General features: G+C 41.0%; 1 protein-coding gene across 7 annotated transcripts in view; it reads left to right on the top strand.

Annotated features, from left to right (window-relative positions):
• ABCB5 (ATP binding cassette subfamily B member 5) overlaps positions 1-15,784 on the top strand; it is a 46,137-nt gene extending 30,353 nt beyond the window's left edge. For all 7 annotated transcript variants that reach the window (XM_081883130.1, XM_081883132.1, XM_081883129.1 and 4 more), the window contains 15 exons: positions 512-682; positions 1,720-1,881; positions 3,879-4,136; positions 5,433-5,579; positions 6,914-7,018; positions 8,166-8,243; positions 8,657-8,740; positions 9,648-9,851; positions 10,804-10,904; positions 12,281-12,421; positions 13,175-13,331; positions 13,574-13,771; positions 14,115-14,321; positions 14,880-15,026; positions 15,127-15,784. In XM_081883130.1, the coding sequence (XP_081739256.1) occupies positions 512-682; positions 1,720-1,881; positions 3,879-4,136; positions 5,433-5,579; positions 6,914-7,018; positions 8,166-8,243; positions 8,657-8,740; positions 9,648-9,851; positions 10,804-10,904; positions 12,281-12,421; positions 13,175-13,331; positions 13,574-13,771; positions 14,115-14,321; positions 14,880-15,026; positions 15,127-15,324 (2,358 nt within the window). In that variant the 3' untranslated portion in view covers positions 15,325-15,784. The remainder of the gene's footprint in view (positions 1-511; positions 683-1,719; positions 1,882-3,878; positions 4,137-5,432; positions 5,580-6,913; positions 7,019-8,165; positions 8,244-8,656; positions 8,741-9,647; positions 9,852-10,803; positions 10,905-12,280; positions 12,422-13,174; positions 13,332-13,573; positions 13,772-14,114; positions 14,322-14,879; positions 15,027-15,126) is intronic.
• Positions 15,785-16,057: the final 273 nt, after the last annotated feature.

The following is a 16,057-nucleotide window of genomic DNA, read 5'->3' as shown; positions in this document are numbered from 1 at the left end:
GCTGGACTATATTTTGAAGGGGGGGGGAGAATGAATTCCTATGCCCCACAAATAACCCAGAGATGCATTTCAAATAAAAGCACACATTCTACTCATGTTCAAAACACCAGGCAGGCCCCACAAATAACCCAGAGATGCATTTCAAATAAAAGCACGCATTCTACTCATGTTAAAAACACCAGGCAGGCCCCACAAATAATCCAGAGATGCATTTTAAATAAAAGGACACATTCTACTAATGTAAAAACACACTGATTCCTGGACCGTCCATGGGCCGGATTTAGAAGGTGATTGGGCTGGATCCGGCCCCTGGGCCTTAGTTTGCCTACCCATGCTCATGAGGTATGGTACCCTGAAAACAGAAACGAAAGCTCATTTGCTGAATGTTACTGAATGTTTTGTGTTTGGCTGTAGAGTGTTACTTCTACGCTGCATCACCTTTTCTTGTTTGTAACTAAGAGTGGAAACTCTAATGTGATTCAGTCTGATTTCTGTGCTTTGAATTTCCCAGAAATTTGACACCATGGTTGGCGAAAGGGGAGCTCAGCTGAGTGGAGGACAGAAACAGCGTATAGCAATTGCTCGTGCCCTAGCCAGGAACCCCAAGATCCTGTTGCTGGATGAAGCTACCTCTGCTCTGGATAATCAAAGCGAATCCATAGTGCAAGCAGCACTTGATAAGGTAAATAGTCTGTTATCATAGAATCGTAGAGTTGGAAGGGATCCTGAGGATCATCTAGTCTGACCCCCTGCAATGCAGGGGATCGAACCTGCAACCTTGGTGTTATCAGCACCACAATTTAACCAACTGAGCTATAATTTAAAAACTGAAGTTCCTTGAGGCATCTCCTATGCCAATTCGAGTTTGGCCTTAAGAATATGCCATAACCCTTGAAAAATATTATTTAGACAGAGCTTCCAAACCTGAGGTTCTTTTGCCAACCAGCTTTTACTTATATGTTTAGTGTTTTTATTATACTGTGTTTTTAGGTTGTATACCACCTTGGATTCCCCACCCCCTTATGGGTGATTTAAAAATATTTAAATAAAAACAAACAAAAATGCAAGATGCCAAAGCAGTGAGACTTGGTGTACTGTAGTGTTAACCATGTTAATTTAGCCAACACTTGGATGATAATGTGAAATCTGTAAAGGAAATGCTAAATCGGTTGAGGAAACAGCAATAATGATATGTCTAATCATGTGCTGAAAATACATTGATTGGAAATCAAATGTGAGAGATGAATTATAACTATAACAATCTAGTTAAATATAAGAGGTGATTAATAGAATTGTTGGATTTATGTTATTGGTAGTAAATAAATAATCTCTGGGACTCCTCCTTTTAGACATTCTGTGTGCAGATGTCAGATGAACAAAGTTTCTTGTGTATACCATATTTTTCGCTCTATAAGATGCACCAGACCACAAGAAGCACCTAGTTTTTGGAGGAGGAAAACAAGAAAAAAAATATTCTGGATCTCAGAAGCCAGAACAGCAAGAGGGATCGCTGCGCAGTGAAAGCAGCAATCCCTCTTGCTGTTCTGGCTTCTGGGATAGCTGCACAGCCTGTATTCGCTCCATAACACACACACACATTTCCCCTTACTTTTTAGGAGGGAAAAAGTGAGTCTTATAGAGCAAAAAATACGGTATGTTTCTTGTGTTTGTGTATACAAAAATGTTTACCTTCTTCCACCCTTTTTTCCCCCCCTCAAGGCCAGAACTGGGCGAACCACCATTGTGATTGCTCACAGACTCTCCACCATCAGGACAGCTGACATTATTGCTGGCTTTGAGAAAGGTGTCGTTGTTGAACAAGGGACCCATGACGAGCTCATGGCACATAAGGGAGTCTACTATGCACTTGTAATGCAGCAGGTAATGAGCCATCATGGCCCAGTTTACACATCATGCTAAACCCATGGGTCAGCATAATGGGAACTCAGAGAAAGAGGTTGGACCAGGTGAAGCATGGAAGTAGGCAGTTCTTTGTGGCAGGCAAGTGAGAGACTAGAGATCCTTTGCACAGAGTTAAGAGTGTTGGGAAAGATGGAAGGTTGCCAAAGAAGCGAAACCATTGCAATGGACCACTTTTGTAAGGTTTGTATCATGCTATTGCACCTACCATTTGGGTTTGCCTTTTCACCCAATTATATTCCCTGTGTTGAGTGAAGGTGCTTGAAACAGCTAAGCATTCACGCTTGGTGGGCACAGCTGTGGTGGTTAAAAGCTAATTTGCACACAAATGGGGATACTCAAGAGAAACAACACATGTTTGTCTTTGCCAAATGTTGTTTGCTTCTCTAGTGTAACATAACAAAGAATTCATATATATCAGGGATGGCTAACCCATGACCTATGGGTCGTATCAGGTCATGCAAGAGGTTTTTTGAAGATATGGCCCAGACCCTCCCCATTGTCTTTTTTTAAAATGGGAGTTAGTTAGTTAGTTTTAGTTAGTTAGTTATTTCCTGCCCTTCACACTTACAACCATAAAAAATAAGATGGGTCCTGAAAACCTATGCCTCAAATGCTGAAAGCCACTGTAATGCCACAATACTAAAATGTTTCTTGTGGCACCCCAAATGTCCATTTTTCATAATAATAATAATAATCCTACCCCCCTTCTTTACTGATGATTCCCGTGAGTCCCCTGCTGTGATTCTGTGATGCTCAGAATACCCCACAAAAATTGTTGCTAAAAAAACCAACCCAATCATTTGGCCATGCCAACTTTGACATAGGGTCCCAGAAAGTTGACCATGCGTAAGTATAGCCCTCAGCCTTAAAAGGGTTGTTTCTACCCATCTGCCCAGATAACACCCAAGCAAAGTTACAGATTAAACTGGTGCTTACTTCTGTCTGTGTCTGTTTCTGAGAACTACTGTACTGGGTAGTTTTATTTATTTTAATTCCACTTTCATTGATAGAAATAGGCAAGTACTTTTCAGTTAGGGGTGCTCTACATGTTCAGGAAAAGCAGTAGTAAAAGTTCCATAGGTTTCAGAGCAGAAGTGTGAGAGCCTGTTTAAATACTTTTGTCAAAAACTCATTGCACATTTAAAAAGGGGGAACACCTTCATGTATGAAAAGAAATACTATGCTAGAATCCTTTTATTGAATATCTCTTGGGCAACTACTTTTGGAATGGAACCCAAAAATGACACCACCACCCAAAAAATCTGGAATTGCGCCACTTCAGAATACGCCACATGCTTTTCTGTGTACAGAGATTTATCGTATTTTTCGCACCATAGGGCGCACCGGACCATAGGGCGCACCCAGTTTTTTGGGGGGGAAATTATTTCCCCCCCAGGCGCGGGGCTGGGGCGGGGGAAGCTCGAGCTTCCCCCGACCCCAGCCCCCAAACAGGCAGCTCTCTGCAAGCCGTGGGAGCGCTCCCGCTGCTTGCGGAGAGGTCCACGAAGCCTGGGCGCGCTGAGCTCAGCGTGCGCAGGCTTCAACATGCAGGCAAGTCTCCGCAAGCCGGGGGAGCGCTCCCACTGCTTGCGGAGAGGTCCGCGAAGCCTGGGTGCGCTGAGCTCAGCGCGCGCAGGCTTCGGCATGCTGGCAACTCTCCGCAAGCAGCGGGAGCCCAGCGCTGGGCTCCCGCTGCTTGCGGAGAGGTGTGCGAAGCCTGAGAGCGTGAGGGGTCGGTGCGCACCGACCCCTCTCACTCTCCAGGCTTCAGCGAAAGCCTGCATTCGCACCATAGGATGCACACACATGTCCCCTTCATTTTTGGAGGGGAAAAAGTGCGTCCTATGGTGCGAAAAATACGGTAATCATTGTACATAGTAATTAAATACGTTTCTCATGATATTTTCCATGGGTAATGAATTTTCTTCAGAATGACTAATTCCTTTTTACCTTAGTGCTATGGTGGAGATGATCAAAGCGATGAAACAGTAGAAGAAACAGATTTTGAGACTGAGGAAGATGACGACGACTCTGAGGATGATTATCTAAATGACGTGGAAGCCAGTGTCTTGGAAAATCCTGTTGGTGGCACAGAAATAGCTAAGGGAGGAAGCTTCCGTAAACGCAGCCTCAGTAGGGCTTCTACGAAAAGATACTCTGACAGGAAGAAGAGGAAGAAGAGGAAGAAGAAGAAAGGGAAGAAGAAGAAAGTGGTTGGTGCTAAGATTAATTCTTAACATGCCTTGTGAGAATAGCATAAAATTTAGAACAGAACATTCCATTTTTGTTAAGATGGTAGTGCATTGTGTTTCTTATACATCATGCTAGACCTTACTACTGTTCAGGGATGATGGGAGTTGTAGTCCCAAAAACATCTGGAGGGCCGAGTTTGCCTATGCCTGGTATTGACAGATGAACAAAATATTGTTTCACAGTAGGCAAAGTGGAAGAAGGGATGGAGTTAAGAATAGGAAACTGGAACTGGGAGCCAGTGAAAAACACAGTCCCGGTGTAGCATTCCTGGAAGCATCCATTTTGCAAAGCTGAGAATAGATTTTCCCAGCTGGATACATGGGTCTTTACCATGAGTGCCCAATTGTTAAGGTTCTACTCTTGTTTTAAATGCATTTGTGTTTTTAACTGTTTTAAATAATCTTTTGAGTAAATCTCCTTAAGACGATGGTTTAAAAGGTAATTAATATATCCATTGTAATAGTAATAATAATATGCCGAAATATGGTCATGCTTCTGTCAGTATCTATCAATCCTGTGAAAAATAGCTTGTCTGAAAAACTTGCCTCATGACTTCATGTGATATTTTCTACAAACTTGTATGCTTGATTCTGTCTTCATATAACCTGACATAAAGATACACCTATGTCCATATCTGTAGAAAAAGATATATTGGTAAAAGTGCAGTTTTGTACAACTCTCTGGTGGTTTTGGTAAATGGACTTGACTGATAGACAAAGCAATTTGGAAGAGGTTTGATACACTCGTGATATTACTTCCTAACCACAAACTTCAAGGATGGCTGTAGCTGTGCTAGACTCATGTTCTCTATTTTTGCTTTTTAATTTTTAAACATTGAGATCCCTTTTTTCTGAAGAATTAAGCGGCTTACATCAAAACATGAAAATGATGAGAAATCAAAATTAAATTAAAAGACTCTTTTAAAAATCATTCATCAGAAAGGTTCATGCGTTAAAGTTGCCATTCATTATGACTGATCCAGTTTGACTTTTCAGTGCCCTTTTGGATAGATTTTGACATGAGTTGGCCTTTTGTTCCATTTTTCCTCTTTGTTTTCTCAACATTTTTGAGCAATTAAAACTTTGCTGACAATCAATGGGTGTGCATAGCTCAGTAAGTTTCCGTATTTAGTACATTCTGAGTTCATACTAATTTCCCAGCAATCTTCTGCTAGCATGGTTCATTGCCCAGGCAATTACATTACCCCCTTCAGTGTTCTCACCCGCTGGTGACAACTGGAATTTTGTCTCTTACAGGAAGAGAAGCTCCCTGAGGTGCCTTATTCTAGAATTCTAGCCCTGAATAAGCCCGAATTCTGCTCTATAGTGTTTGGAATCATTGCTGCTGCCATTGGAGGTGGCGTCACGCCTGCCTTTGCTGTTCTGTTCGGTAAAATAATTGGGGTAAGTTTAGAAGCTTATACTTCAGCCTCTGCAAAAACCTTTTGCTTCCACTTTCCATTCTCTTTAGGATGTTATCCTCTTCTCAGTTCATTGAAAACAAAGAAATTCAGTGTGTCATTGGTTGGTTTTCCATAATGACATCTGGTCCAAGTGCCTTTATAATAAGGATACTTGCCAGCACCTTTTGCTCTCAACCTGTGCATACTTTAAAAAAACCACATTGTAGATAATTTAAAAGCCTGAAAGATTTAATGGCAATATGCATTAAATATTGGGCAACTGTGGAGGCAGCCTGTGGGGCTATGGAGCTGCCCTCCTGCCACTGGCCTCGCTACAGCTTACTCGTCTGGGAACAGTAGAGAGGTTGGGGCTGCAAGAGTACTGGATAGGCTCTGCCTGTGCAGCCCAGTTTGACTCACATAAGCTACAGTGACTCCGGTGTCAGGTCAGGAGGGTAGCTTTCAGTCTTCCCCACTGCATGCCTTTTTATGGGCCAACTAGAAATTACCGTATTTTTCTGTGTATAAGACGAGATTTTTAGCTTTAAAAATTATGTTAAAAATTGGGGGTCGTGTTATACACAGATAGTGCAGAAGGGGGATGAGAGTGATTGGTTGCAGCCATGAGCAGGAGATTGTCAGCGGCTATTGGGCGTTTGATTGGTGGCCGCGGCAAGGGTTGTTGTCGATTGGCTGCCCCTGTGTCAATTGGGCGGGCGAATGGCGGCTGTTGCTCTTTGCTTGCGATTTTCAGCGTTGGTCAGTTGGGTGAGCGATTTTCGGCAACCCCCCCAAAAAAAGAAAAGCTCAACAACTCTTGACAATCTCCCCCCATTTTCTTAATTTGGAGTCCCCACAAACAGGGGGCTTGTTATACACGGAAAAATACAGTACATAAGTTGGCTTTCTGATTTGGACATATTTGGCCAGTTAAAAAGGATCTTGCCTGGCTTCCAGTTTGTTTCCAATCAGAATTCAAAATGCATATAACATTTTAAAGCCCTAGGTAGCTTTAAAGGGCAACTCCATCCATATTAATCTTTCCAGTCTTCTAACACTGGGAGAGTCTCTTCTCTCAGAGTCTCTGCCTTTTGAAGTGGAGGGCAGGGCCTCTTCAGTGATGGCTCTCTTCTCCCAGGCCTTTGGCTAACTAAACAAACTATGGTCTTTTAAACTGGCGGGCTGGGGGTATTGTTTTTGTTTGTTACCATGTTATGTATTATTGGTTTTTTATTATATTGTAAATCACCCTGTGATCCTCGGGTGACGGGCAGTGTAGAAAATAAATAAATGATTTTCTAGTACTGGTGACTAACTCTGTGCTTTGTAACCCAGGCTTTCCAAGAAACAGACGAAGACAAGAAAAGCCAAAAAACGGTGTTGTTTTCTCTTATGTTTCTTATGTTGGGAGTGATCAGCTTAATAACATATGTTGTCCAGGTAAGGACTATCCTAAGGCCTACTTAATAATAATAATAATAATATCAGAATGGAGCAGCGGATTGCTGAAATTTGTGAGACCATGATAATGTACCAATTCACTCAGAAAATTCAAGCAAAACAAGGAATCCCTGTCCCCACTCCCCAGCAATAAATAAATAAATAAATGGTGTTGAGGCACCATGGTTTTCACTTATTTAAGATATAGTGGGCACATTTCAATCAAATAATGATGCATGATTATTTTAAACTCTGATTGTAATGGGATCCATGGCAGCTCCAGAACTGGGGTTTGGGTGCAAGATTATGAGAGTAGGATCCTACCACCTATTTCTATGAACTTCTGTGCCCCAGCGACCTAAAACTGATATTGCAAAGGCAACAGCTGGACTGGGTTGTAGCTTCATAAATGGAGGGAGGAGCTGCTGTCGCTTAGAAATACAACCACTGCAGTGCATTCAGTATGATAAGTACACCAAATGTGAAGAAAATGGGATGAGGTGTTGGGTAAAATAATATTTAGGACCGATAGTGCAGCAACCTATGTGTCTGGTAGCCAGTAGCACCAAGAAAGAAGATGATTGTTGCAGTTTCAGGAAGCTAGTTTCTACTCCTATCTGACTGCTTATTTTTGCGCATGTTTTGCCGCTCCTGTTCATGTCCCCTTCTTGTTACTGCATTTCTCAGACCAACATCTAGTCCCCCTCTGCCCCCTGGAACTTGGGACTAGAAAGGTGGACTAGTAACCTTCATGATCAATACTCACAATTTGTGGGTGTTATGTTTATAGGACACTTTATCAGTGTCTTAATTAGAGGAGCAAGCTTGAAAAGGCAAAAGGGTGACTAGTTTTGCAAATTGGCCTTATTTCTATTCTAGAAGCACTAGAATGGAAATACAGTGTGTGTTGTTACAGCCTGGTTCTTGTTCAACTAACAGAAAAAATGTTGGCCCTCAGCAACCTTTCCTCAACTTAGCTTAACAAATGGAAAAATACCAGAACATACTGTAGGATTTCTATTGAGCTCTGTATTAGTAAATAGCTTCAACTCTTCCAGCGCTTTAGTCTATAGCTCGTCAGTCTTAAAAATGTTATGGCATTGTACAGCTAAATAAAATCTAAATGCTTTATGTTTACATTTTTCAGGGATTCATGTTTGGGAGGTCTGGGGAAGCTCTGACTATGCGGTTGAGATCACTTTCATTCAAAGCATTGCTTCAACAGGTAACACCAACAGATACAGGAAAAGGTGGGCAATTTTGTGGGTGGGTCTGGGATGTGGTCCATTGTCTTCAGGGGCAGTTTCTAGTCTCCATGCTGAAGGCCAAGTAGAAGCCTCAAGTCATTATACAAAAGATTGCGGGAACATAGGAAGTTGACATGCTGAGTCAGACCATCTAGCTCAGTGTTGTCTCCAATGATTGGCCACAACTCTTGCTTGGAGATGCCAAAGATTCAGCCCGAGGCAAAACTTGTGCTCTGTCACAGAGCTACAATCCCTCCCAACTTCTTAAGGGTTTCTTTAGAAAGAAAAAAACTATCATGTATGGTACTTCAAATGCTTCATAGGCTGCTTTGAGCCATGACAATATAAATTTGCAACGGCAAAAATTATCTGAACCCTCTTTCATTTTCAGGAGATTGGATGGTTTGATGACCATAACAACGGCATCGGAGTTTTGCTAACCCGGCTTGCAACAGATGCTTCTCAAGTCAAAGGAGTATGTTTTCCATTTATTTAGGGGTCTTTAAAAAAAAATTGAATTTAAATTTAAATTGCAGTGGTTTCAAAAATAAGCTTTTGTGGAAAGAGCATAATAAATCTACTTTTGTAACTGCATGGCATTTAATGTACCACACAGACAGTGGGTTGTATCAAGTACTGGTCATACTCAGAGTAGACAATTGGAAATTAATGGATATGACCAACTTGGTTCATAAATTTCAGAGAGTCTGCTCTGAATGAAACTGAGCAGTGCACAACTCACTGTCTTTAATTTGTGGCTGCTATTGATGATTCAGCTTGCTATAAGCTTGACTTCTGTAAATGTAGCTTGTTGAATATAATGCCCACCTCGGGGCCTTTGGTTGGTTAGGAGTGAGAGAGGTCAGTCTAGAGAGGATCTCCTGCAGTCACTTAAATGTTGTTTGACAGAGATGTCTCTGGATGATTTATTTCAGCACTATGACATTGGATTGCAGGTGTAATTGTGCCAGCTAGCCTACTAGATTTGTAGCATCTCATGCTGACATCATGTTGGCATAGAGACTCTTACTTTCATTCCAAGGGGCCTTTGCAAAAATCCTGATGAATCATTCTAACTAACAAAGAGGAATTTTGTGAGGACTACTGAACGGCTTTTCAAAACTTTTAGGAACATTACTTGGCAAGAGCAGGGCTGCTATATTAGTTGAAGCTAAAGAGAGATTAAGTATGTGCATTGTGCACATTCTTAGTTCAACTCCCAAGTATAATTGTGACTCACTTGCTATTTTAGGAAGACAATGGCTAGCCATATGCAGAGTTAGACTCACTAATGAACATGATTAACTTGCATGTGTGTTTGCAATTAATTCTTTAATGAGGTTAACTTCCAACGTGTTGTCTTTTGTTTTTGTTATTTCTAGGCTACTGGAAGTCGGCTGGCCTTATTAACCTCAACGATCTTTACACTCTTGACAGCTATTATTATTGCTTTTGTGCATGGCTGGCAATTAACATTGCTCATCCTGGCCTGTATTCCTTTCGTTATGATAGCCCATGTTATACGACTGAAATCAGTGACTGGCCATGCGTCAAAGGATCAAAAAGCCCTTGAGGAAGCTGGAAGAGTGAGTTCTATATAGTTAAAACATGTGGTTCTGATTAGATCTGTGGCAGTGAGAGAAGGGAAAATTTCCAACATGGCTCTTAACTTTTATTCATGTCCACTGATGCCTATCCTAGAAGCCCTTGGTTGGTTTGTCGATTGGCTTATTCAAAATATTTCTATATCATCAAGTTTTCAACACTGTAAAAGGATGAACACTGATTTAAAACACACTCCACTAAAGCCAACCATTAAAACAGTTGATGTGAATGCCCTATAAATCTATATAGGGTTCATTCAATTACAGTCGTACCTTGGTTTTCAAACAGCTTAGTTCTCAAACGTTTTGGCTCCCGAATGCCGCAAACCCATAAGTGACTGTTTTGGTTTGCAAACTATTTTTGGAAGCCGAACATCTGATGAGGCTTCCGCGGCTTCCAGTTGGTTGCCGGAGCTTTCTGCAACCAATCAGAAACCGCGCTTCAGTTTCTGAACGTTTTGGAAGTCGAACTGACTTCTGGAACAGATTCCGTTCAACCTCCGAGGTGCGACTGTATATGGAACTGGAAGAAGTCCCCAGCTGTATTTGGGTGCCCTCAGGTGACAGACTGGCTGAGGCAGAATCGTGGCCGCTTTCCTGATATGACTGCTGGGATATCAATACTCACAGTGGGGACAGTGATTCCTCCACAAGGTGCTCAGCATGGTGCACTTTGGATGGTCTGGCAAGTACTTGACTGAAGAAGTAACCCTGCAGATTTCTAATATGTTACTTCAGGTTTCAAGGACACTGTCCCCAAACCTTCCAGGTGCAAGTGCCTGACTTGTGACATTGTTTCAATGCCTGGACCCTTAGTTGCACCTAGTTCAATATTGTGTATGGCTATGAGGTTAAGCATCTAATGGAGAACACCTAACCTTTTGTGAAATCAGGATTTTCTAAAGCCTTGTACATTCCTTGTTTCCCAAATCAGATTTCAACAGAAGCTGTAGAAAATATAAGAACTGTGGTTTCATTAACAAGAGAAGACAGATTTTTTGAGAGATATATTTCAAGCGTAGAAGGTCCATACAGGTAAATTTGTATGCAAGTCTGTCGTCATCTTCTTTGAGTGCTTGACTTTTATTTCTTAATTACATTAGTTCACAAATTAAAAATATTCTTGTGCATAATTATGTTAAATTCCTGGAAATGTGATTGAATCCACCTTGTACTATTTCCCCATACACAATTTAGATAGATAGATATCACCCCTTTAAGGTCCAAATATCTGGGGCTTGCAATGGCTTTAAACAGCTAGTACCAAAGTGTGCAGTTGAGTGATGTGTAAAGTCCAGTAGCTCCTGCAGAACTTTGAATATGTTGAGTTTTAGCATACAACTGCCAGACAGTCTTTGGTGCATGCAGAAACCACCATTCAAACAGTCTTATTTGTGTTCCCAGCAGTTCTGAGTTCATGTGATGATGTGTCTCCCATGATCCTCTTTTAGTATTGTAATGGAAAGGGAGGAATTTCTACTTCATTTACAGCTAATTTTGCGAACGGTCTTACTGATGACACTAGAGACACTGAGGAGCATTAGCTTGATCCAAGCTGGTTTAGTATTAGTGGAGTAGAAGTCTTGGTTTTGATACCATGTCTCTCAGTGTGCAGCATGGCTACATCTTGTTCTGCTGCCATACTCAGCTCACCTACACAGATTGGATGGCATGCGTATCTTAATTATGAGAAAGTAAAAGTCAATAAAGAATTCACAAATCATATATTAAGAGGTGCATTATACAAAGTTTGGAACAAATATAGATTGCATCTGGAACCACAGACACCTTGGTGGATATCACCGCTGGAAGCATATGCTATCAAAAAATTGAATATGAGGACAAATTGGCTAATGTATAGACAATTATTGGAAGAGGAACAAGGGAAACTCAGATTAAAATCATATGAAGAGATACGGCAATATGAAGTTGACAGATGGCAGTATATACAACTTAGAAGTATATTCAACTTGGATCAAAAGAAGGGATTTGCAAAAGAGGATTCGAAATTTAACGTCACAGAATAACAAGAAATTGTTATCACCTACACAGATTGGGCACAGTATGTAAGTGGTGAAGACCCTTGCTTGACCGATCTTGCCCGATAACAATGACAAGCTATTGGGCTTATGGTATTTGGATTTGTGCTACTTGCTTGTTATGCCCAACATATATAGATGAGTCATGTCCCAAGATGGGCTGGGTGTTGAGAAAATGGGTAGTATGATTCCACTACCCCCATTTGTTGAGGATTCATTTCTTCAGTGTGGTTTTTTGGTTTTAAAAGCTTACTAGCATCTTAGTCAATGACTCTGACTTGCTTTTTAAAAATGCTTTGGGAGTAGAAGCTCTACTGTTCCTCTTATTTCATGACGAATTGTGACTCTTTAATTGGCTTTCTTGTTTAACAGGGACTCTCTGAAGAAGGCTCCCCTTCATGGAGTTACATATGGAATAGCCCAGTGTTTCAACTTTTTTATAAATGCTGCTGTCTTCAGATTTGGAGCATGGCTTATTGCCCATTGTTTAATGGACTTCGAGCAACTTTTTATGTGAGTGTGTCTTCTGTATTTTGTAAGAACTTGGCAATGAATTCAAAACATAAACTAATTTTAAATACTAATGTGAAAATCTATAAACATAAATATATATAACTATCAAAAAGTTTCCTGATGCCTTCTGATCTGCAAGAGACTGTGACAGAGGAGGAGCAAGCAACAAAGTTCCATACTGCCCTCACTTGAAGTTTGGACAAAGGGTGGGAGTCCCACATTAAAGTTTCCCAAATGTTGAGTGTTATGTGTGAATAACTACAAGTCTGCAAATCAATCATTGGTGCAATCAGGTACATAAATTGTATACTCATTGAATAAAACACCTCTGATTTAACTTGAGCATTGTTATAATAGTCTTTTGCTTAGTTATACTTTTATAGATTCACATTGCAATTATGTGTGTGTCTACTGCAGTCTCAAGTATATTTTCTTAACTTAAGTAGGCTTGGATAGTCCTACAAATATTTTATCATGAATTGAATTGCAGACAGTGGGTGCACTTTTAGGCTTCCGCTTATGTATATAGAGTATGTACACAATATGTACAGATACACTATTTTAGTGATAGGATAAGTGTGTTAGAGATGCACTGTACATAGTAATATTGCAGGCCTGTTAAAAGGAGCTCATTGTATAAATCTCAGTTCTGCAAGATAAACAGTAGTTGCAGTTGAATCCAGAGATGTATGGCATCTGCTTTTCAATACAAAACATTTGCTTTTCTATGCTTCTATGTTTTGTGTTTTACAGAGTCTTCTCTTCTGTGATTTTTGCTGCTATGAATGTTGCTCAGTCCAGTTCTCTTGCACCAGATTTTGGCAAATCAAAGGTTTCTGCACAAAGAATTTTTCAGCTTTTGGATCGGAAGCCAGTGATTGATAGCTATAGTGAAGAAGGTGAAAAATTGGTAAGACGATACAGATAGTGCTTTCAGAATAGAATTGTTGTGGTTCTTTTATTAACAGGGCTCAGTGTAGTCTACTGGAATAAAAAAAAGAGAGATATAATGCTGTTTTATTTACTGGCGTCAGCTCAGTTTCTGTTTGCTTAAAATCAGCTTCAGAAATAAACTCCTTTATTTGAGATATGGCTTTATACATAACCCATAACATATATCTGTGTTCATTTCCCACCCACCCCGCAATGTAGGTGAAATTTGACGGCAACATTGAATTCAGAGACATCCATTTTGAATATCCAACTAGAGCAGAAGTTCAAGTTTTGCAGGGACTCAGTTTAAAGGTTAACAAGGGACAAACTCTGGCATTGGTGGGAAGCAGTGGTTGTGGCAAAAGCACCTCCATCCAGCTTCTGGAGAGATTCTACGACCCAGGAGCAGGACAAGTGGTGAGTAGGGATGGACAGATCTGGCTATTTCCATTCTGTGTCAGTTTTGTATGTGTTCAAAATAAGTCCATTCTATCCTGTCATTTGCCATTTCTTTTAAACACACAAAAAATGCTTTTAAATTGTACATATTTTATCTGATATGCAGGTTTTTGTATTTACTTTCTCCTAAAAATACATGTTTATATATGCTACATGTCTATATATTTTCCCCAACAAAAAATATAGACCATAAACTTGGTGCGTCCGTTAAATTTTACGCAGGTTCAGCTGCCTATTGTTGTGCCTTTCAACTCTGCATAAGCTCATTTCAAACTTTATGTACTTCCATTTCTACCTACAGCTTGCAGATGGCGTGGACACCAAATCTCTACATATACAGTGGCTAAGATCCAGACTTGGTCTTGTGCAACAGGAGCCTATTCTCTTTGATTGCAGTATTACAGAGAACATCCAGTATGGCGACAACAGCCGAGTAGTCAGTCAGGAAGAAGTTGAAGAAGCAGCTAAAGCAGCTAATATCCACAACTTCATAGAAAATCTCCCAGAGGTAGATGAAGATGTCCTTACGTTTTCCAGCATTGTCTTTCTCCAGAGAAATAACTATCCTATTTTGCACAAATCCCAGTTGCATAGAAACCTACAGCTAAATCCTTTGCAGGAGGGAAGGGGCATCTTTCCTGTCTAGGGTCCTTCTGAGGGGGCCATGTGCTAATGGTGGACAGGGCTGGAGCCAAAATTGGGTGGTGTATCCTTTTCTCTCTGTGTCACATCTCCCCGCACTCCGGTCATTCTCTCTCCCTGCCACATATCTGAAATTAGGCCAAGGGCTACAGGTAGCCCACCCCAACCCTACCATGTTGACTTATAAAGTATGGTCAGAGATTAATTTTTAAATGCATATTTAAGGCTGCATTCCCATGCACACTTATCCTTGAGTAAGTCCTGTTGCAAGCAGTGGGTCTTGCTTCTGTTGAAACATCTGCACAGGATCCAGATACACAGCCTATTAGTTTTGATAGGATGCGGAAAGGTCTAACTTGCTCTTCAAAACACTCACAATGTCTGTGATCTTTTCTTTTTTTAAAAAAACAACAACCACCTACAGAAATATAATACTCGAGTAGGTGACAAAGGAGCACAGCTTTCAGGAGGACAGAAACAAAGAATAGCCATTGCCCGTGCCCTTGTCCGAAAACCAGCAGTACTTCTTCTGGATGAAGCCACATCAGCTCTTGACACAGAAAGTGAGAAGGTTAGTCAGCTTGCAGCCTTGCTTCCTGCACTGCAGCAGGGTAGGGATGAATCAAGGCTATCATTCTAAACATTATTTTTTTCTTTTCCCATGCCTGCAGATTGTCCAGAAGGCCTTGGATGAAGCTAGAAAGGGTCGGACCTGCATCGTCATTGCTCATCGGTTGTCCACGATCCAGAATTCTGACATCATAGCAGTCATCCAGAATGGCAAAGTAGTGGAACAGGGAACTCACAGCCAGCTGCTGGCCATGGGTGGATTCTATCATGCACTTGTCAATGCACAAGTACCTCATTAGCCCAGGCTGCAAAGTCTGTGGATACCAAAAACGAAAACAAAAAAACCCCTCAAATTATGCCTAAGGCAGCGTTGTACTTGAGTCTGTCAAAGAACAGTCCCCTGTACCATATGACGAAACCACATTTGGAAATGAAGGGGTTGTGTAATATAAGGAAGAGGGGAGAATCTCCTGTTCCGAGAAGAGGGAAGTCAAGTCGTCCTTTGGCATGTTTATGCCCTTCAGCACCCCTGAAATAGTTCTTTGGGTCCCAATCAAGATGAAGGCTAACTGTGCCTTGTTTCTTATCGCCATCACCAGGTATGCTCAGGAGCCTGTGAATGTGGGAGGCAGGTCTGCTGCGCATCTTCATGAGAGACGAAAGAGATTTATTTATATTTTACTTTGTTACAGAATGTTTTTGTATCATGGTCTTGATTTTACTTTTGTAATAGTAATAAAAAACAAAACAAAACTGGGAAACCCCAGTAAGAACTAATAGAATTTACTGGTAAGGTTGGAACTGGCTTGAAAGCTGTCAGACCCAATGTTATGCCCCAAGGCAAAAGATTTAACTTCCACAAGACGCCAGAAGCAGAGAAGTAGTTCTAACGTGGTGGAAGCAGCTAAAAGTGCCTGCAGAACATTTCTTTGCTGATTAACCAAGTGAGCCCGTTCATTAATTTCAGGGAAATATATATTTTTAAAGCTATTTTCTGAACACTATATCCAGCATACAAGTTTTTCCTCACCC

The sequence above is a fragment of the Podarcis melisellensis genome (genome assembly GCF_964234715.1).
Source record: "Podarcis melisellensis genome assembly, chromosome: 12".
NCBI classification, from domain to species: domain Eukaryota; kingdom Metazoa; phylum Chordata; class Lepidosauria; order Squamata; family Lacertidae; genus Podarcis; species Podarcis melisellensis.
The sequence above is the reverse complement of the archived record's forward strand: the minus strand, read 5'-3'. Positions and strand labels throughout refer to the sequence as shown.